Consider the following 6,000-nt stretch of genomic DNA (forward strand, 5'->3'; position numbering starts at 1 on the left):
TCCTGGGAGACTTCAGGAGGAGACCTCTTCCTTTCCTTTAAATGCTAATTAGAGGTTCAAGCAGCGAAGCTCGCTTGGGGCCCACAAAAGGCTAGAGCAGGCACTGTTTATTGTTTTTGTTGAAGTTCATTATTAGGTTTGAGAAATCCTATTGTCATTATTTTTAAACCGGTTCTTTCATCACAGAAAATTAACATGCAAATGTCTGTGAGATGGTAAGGCCTAGGAGGGTGCATCTTGGCATGATGGTAAAGGTTTATAGTCCACACCCTCTCATGCAATGCTATGCCAGTTAGCCAAATGGTGGCGCTATAACACGCAATTGAAAATGCCCCTCACCCCGTTTGACCTAGAGTCGCAAAGTACATAGGTACATAGGTCCGCCATGAGGGATATTCCGCCATTCAGAATTTTGTGGAAAATACTGGGCAGTCCGGAAGGACTGGGCAGACCTGGATGAAACTTGATATATAGCATCTATGGACCAAGGTCTCCGAAAACAATATTTTTCCGGCTATTATCGCAAACAACATGGCAGCTATGGACAAATAAACATTGAAGTGAGCGTGACCTGACAGATAAATGCATATGAATCTGACATGGATATTTATATTGATACATTGTGACAAACACTGTCAAGACTCAACATATGAAAGCACATGCAGATTAACCACACTGTGGCTCTACGACAGGCACATATTTATATCTATTGATCTGTTTGACTTTGGCACACATGATCAGCGATGTGAGTCTAGCTAACCTGTAGAGTATGGTTCAGTTTGACCCAAGGTGGCGCTGTTGGACAGGAAACCGGGATTTATCCGATAGTTTCTGACAGTTTGTGGAGAAATTCTTTGGTTGTGCAAACCCACAGTTTCATCAGCTGTCCAGGTTTCTGGTCTCAGATGATACCGTAGGGGAAGAAGCCAGATGTGGAGTTCCTGGAATGAAGTAGTAACACGTGCTCTGCGATTGTGAGGCCAGTTGGACGTACTGCCAATTTCTCAAAAACAGCCGTTGGAGGCGGCTTATTGTATTAACATTGAATTCTCTGGCAACAGCTCTGGTGGACATTCCTGCAGTCAGCAGGCCAATTGCACGCTCCCTCAAAACTTGAGTAATCTGTTGTATTGTGTTGTGTAACAAACTGCACATTTTAGAGTGGCCTTTTATTGTCCCAAGTACAAGGTGCACATGTGTAATTATCATGCTGTTTAATAAGCTTCTTGATATGCCACACCGGTTAGGTGGATTGATTATCTTGGCAATGGATAAATGCTCACTAACAGGGATGTAAACAAATTTGTGCACAAAATTTGAGCGAAATAAGCTTTTTGTGCGAATAGAACATTTCTGGGATCTTTTATTTCAGCTCATGAAACCAACACTTTACCTGCTGCATTTATATTTTTGTTCAGTATATAATTGTTACATTGTGGATGGTCAGTCATTGTATACATAGCTCTGTCTATGAATTTGAGAGTGGTTACATTTCTCCAGGCCAATCTCTCAGCTTTTTACCAAAACAGAGGTGGGGTGACCGCTCTGTTATTGTCTCAACTAAGGCTTCTAGCTTTAAGGAGTACAGAAGTAGCTCATCGAGAATCCCATTTTGTCCGGATAATGGTGCTGTGGTGCCATGAATTTTGAACTCAGCTATGGTTGCTTGCAGCTATATTTTGTCATATTGATATTCTGTGTTGAGCCACTGAAAAGGATGGAGAGGATTGCATTCTAAACTGGCCTTATTTATTACATTCATATTCAGATACGAAGTGTGTGTCCCCCTCTACTTTTTTATATTTGTTTTGTCTGAAAATAAAGAAATAAAGAGCCTGTATTTGTACTTTTTGTTTTCCTTTAACACCTATTTTGTGTGGAAGCACAAACCGTATTAGGGACGAAGCAAATTTGCTTCAAATTGGCCCTACTTTTTCTCTTGAGTCAGCTTTAATTTGGTCTTAATTGTTATATTTGATTATGTAACATACTGTGTTGAAGGCATGTGTCAATTAGCTAGGGATGTATATTAATAGGAATGCATTATTATTCATGTGAAAATTACATGGGTGGTGCAAGTTGGTTTAGAGGTAGTGCTGCCAACTCTGGGCTACATATATCGCCCCTGGAGACCAGGGTTCGATTCCCTAGTCCCACCCCTTCACCTTTCAATTTGTCTGCATCTCATAACTGGTATCTATCACTCCATTATATATCATTTTTTAAAGAACAAAAATAGAAGGGACAAAAACACAAAAATAACATTACATGGGGCAAATAACTATGTTGAGGTATCATCTCTCTCTGTTTTGTAAATCCTTAATGCTGGTGTTGTGCTTTGTTCTAGGTATGAGTGCTCGAGGCTCGAAGGCCTGGAGTCTGAACACATCCCCTGTCTCTCTGCTCCTCAGCATCGCATTTTCAACATTCAGGTCTACATCGTGACAGAATGTCAGGCTACTATCTGGTTTACAGATCAAATAAGCTGTCTCTGCTCCATTCCAAATGACCCATCTACAATTATTATTTTTCTAACTGTGTGAAAGTAATGGTAGAGACCATCCATTTTGGAGGCAAGACAATAAGCGCATTCATTTGGGAAATTGGGAAGACATTTTTGTTGTTGTTTGGGCACATGTTTTGATGAACATTGCGTTTGATCAAGTGCTGTCAACTTCTGAAGGTATCTATTTGGATTGTACATTTTAGGTGGATGTTCATATGAATGCGCTATTCTGACTTTTTGGAGCCCTGAATGATACAAATGCCTTACTTCCATTCATGTGCCAAAGTAGTTTGAATCGTTTAGTTGTAGGCTAAATGTTAAGCTAGCAATGCCATGCTTTTTTCCCCTTCATATTTTCATTTGTAATTAAACCATGTCACACTCAAAGCTAGTTATGAAAGTTATTACCTATGGTAATAATACTTGTCATTTAAACTTTCAAGGTTGCGATATGAAGTTGACTTTTGTAATTTTGACGTACTCTGAGGTGGTCATCGAAGCAAAAACTTTTACTGGTGTTTGGCTGAGCCAAGTTAAGTTCTCTTGCTTACTCATTGAGTAGACACAACCATTTGCCTGTGCCTGTGCCTTTGAAGATCTGTGTAAGAGTGTGACAAAGAAAATCGCTTCACTTGACTTATAGTCAGTGTTGTGCAGCATTTCAGAGCTCTTTAAGTGATCATTATCGTATAATTATGTGCTACATGAAACCCATAAGATGAGAGCGGCTTGAGAGAGTGCAAGCCATTTTCTCAATGTTTTCATTTTGTCATTGTGGTAGAGACTTGATTGTATCACGAGGGCTCCTTACAACTGTAATGAGCCAAAATCTAAAAACGGACCTTACAGTGGATGGATAGATTGCATTTAATGTCTTTACCACACCTCACCCACTACCAATATGACACCCACCTGGGTGATGCACGGCAGCCATTTTGTGCCAGAGTGCTCGCCCGTTGCGTGGTGAAAATGGTGCCAAATGTGCCAGTCTGACATTGAAATTGAGCCACTAGCTGAGACCCAAGCAGACAGTCATTCACCCCCAAGAAAATCCATGGAGCCTTACTGTATATGGAACTCATGCATGACATTGACTTATAGTCAGCTATGTTAAATATGTACTAGACTTGCTTATCATTTGTTCAAGGTTCAATTAGCCTTTTCTTGAAACTTATGTATATTATTATGTGCCCTACATATTTTTCAGTGTAGCCTCAACTGCTCAGGTGTTGGGTCTTTTACACACCAACTTCACTGGTCATAAAGCAGAGAGCAGCTATATCAGACGGCTGACAGCACATGATACAGTGGTCTATTTAATGCTCTGATTTGACAAATGAAAAGTCTGATATCTGCCATGATTTAGCAGCAATTAAAACATATTAATAAATTAGAGTGAGCCTAGGGGCCTTTATGTGAAAGGGCATAGGACTAATGGTTCTATGACATCACAGAAGATTAATGTATCAGGATTCAGTGAGAGGAGCTAAATCAGAACGATTCCATCAGGATGGAAATGTGTGTGTGTGTGTGTGTGTGTGTGTGTGTGTGTGTGTGTGTGTGTGTGTGTGTGTGTGTGTGTGTGTGTGTGTGTGTGTGTGTGTGTGTGTGTGTGTGTGTGTGTGTGTGTGTGTGTGTGTGTGTGTGTGTGTGTGTGTGTGTGTGTGTGTGTGTGTGTGTGTGTGTGTGTTAATAGATGCATATTACCGTGCTTCTCTGTGTGTCGCAGATCAAATCAAACTTTATTTGTCACATAATGCAGAATAAAACAAGTTTAGACCTTACCGTGAAATGCTTACTTACAAGCCCTTAACCAACAGTGCAGTTCAACAAGAGTTAAGAAAATATTTACCAAATTAACTGAAGTAAAAAATGTAATACATTTTTTTTTAAAGATGACAGTGTCTTTTGGAAGGCTAGTGAGTCATTTTTATAAAGCCCCAAATAATTTATTGTACTGGCAATCAAAGATTTGGGAAATTTTTGTGCCCACTTTCAAATAGAATAACAACACCATGAAGTTGCACATCTGCAGTGGTGTAAACTGAGTTGTGTTTATTAAGCACCAAATGGAAGAAAACTAACTCAAACATGGAGGGACTACCTGGACTAAGAAAGGCTTCTTTTCACTTCCCATTGCAAAATGTTTTCCATTGCGTGCCCTAATGAGCACGATCCAAGTTCAACCGATACGTTTAAAAAAGGCAACAGTTGTAAAGGGCTTTGTTGGATGATAAGATCAGATCTCATTACCACTGCTGGCAACTTAAAGAGAGCTGTCTTTGAGTAATGTGTTTTTGTTGATATGCTTGTTTTCGTGGCTTTCTCGTGGTTCATCTGTACACTCTCAGTTTTATTTCATTACAAACCAACCAGTGTTTACAAAGAAACTGTATCTGTATGACTGATTTCAATGTTTAACTGATTAGAAACTCACAATATACAGTCTATGAACTTTGTGTCCTTGATGCAGAAAGGTCACCTCCATCTTGGTTTTGTAATGTATACAGTATGTACTGTGGAGATCTTGTTTTTTTATGTTTGATTATATGCTTTTTTAGTTTTGACAATTCTACACAAAGATCAAGTGTTGCTTTAAAGAGATAAACATATAAGAAATACATTTCAATTGCTCTGTCGCTCCCATGTACTATGATATGGACCAATGCCCTCAAAGGGGTTTAAACCGTGAAGGAAACTTTCATTTGATTTGTCTCCAAAATGCAATATTAATTTTGAATGCAATCCCCATTAAATTCAACAATTCTTAACTATATCAGAGTGATATTGTGACAATTTGGTCAACGGGCAGCAAAGTTGTCCCTTATGAATGGTACTAGGAAAACCGATCATCTGTTTTTTATAGCACTATATTTGTACAACATGATTGAAACTTATTGAGTTTGACTAATGCATTATTAAAAGGAAAGACTAACATCAAACAGTACTGTATAGTTAATTGGTTAGCAACACTTGGTCTTTATGTTTCACACTGCAGTATTAAAACAATGTTAAGTGATCTCCATGAGATTGTATCAAGAATGTTTTCACGATGAAAAGTAATTGGCTGATCTTGTATACTGAATCTGTGCATGTACAATATTGTTTGGTGCATTTATGTTTTCTAAAACAAAAAAATTAAAGGAAAACAATTTACAGAGGATTTTCTCTTCAGTGTTGTTGTTGAGTTGTGTGAATTATACTGTATAATAGCAGCCTACTTTGACCAAGAAAGTAGAATTAGTCTATTTATTTCATTCATATTTTTCTTCTGATTTGTCCAACTACTGATATTGGTCTGCTGACATTGAACAGTTGACTAAAGGATCCTTCCATAAAGTACACATGAGTGTACCATTAAAGACTTTGTTCTGTGTCTTCCTATTTTTAAAAGATAAACTAGATTTTTGACATATGCACATAGACATTGCATAACTGCAATCACAAGAAAATGATAGTACTGGACACAAGCATTATGTTACTACAATAACAAT

The 6,000-nt window shown here is 38.4% G+C and overlaps 1 protein-coding gene across 1 annotated transcript in view; it reads left to right on the top strand.

The window, feature by feature from the left end:
* Positions 1–5,667, top strand: part of cntn3a.2 (contactin 3a, tandem duplicate 2) — a 71,051-nt gene extending 65,384 nt beyond the window's left edge. Inside the window, exon 23 of the mRNA XM_046343838.1 lies at positions 2,348–5,667. Coding sequence (XP_046199794.1) covers positions 2,348–2,445 — 98 coding nt within the window. The 3' untranslated portion in view covers positions 2,446–5,667. The remainder of the gene's footprint in view (positions 1–2,347) is intronic.
* Positions 5,668–6,000: the final 333 nt, after the last annotated feature.

This window comes from Oncorhynchus gorbuscha, linkage group LG03 (genome assembly GCF_021184085.1).
Source record: "Oncorhynchus gorbuscha isolate QuinsamMale2020 ecotype Even-year linkage group LG03, OgorEven_v1.0, whole genome shotgun sequence".
In the NCBI taxonomy this organism is placed as follows: Eukaryota; Metazoa; Chordata; class Actinopteri; order Salmoniformes; family Salmonidae; genus Oncorhynchus; species Oncorhynchus gorbuscha.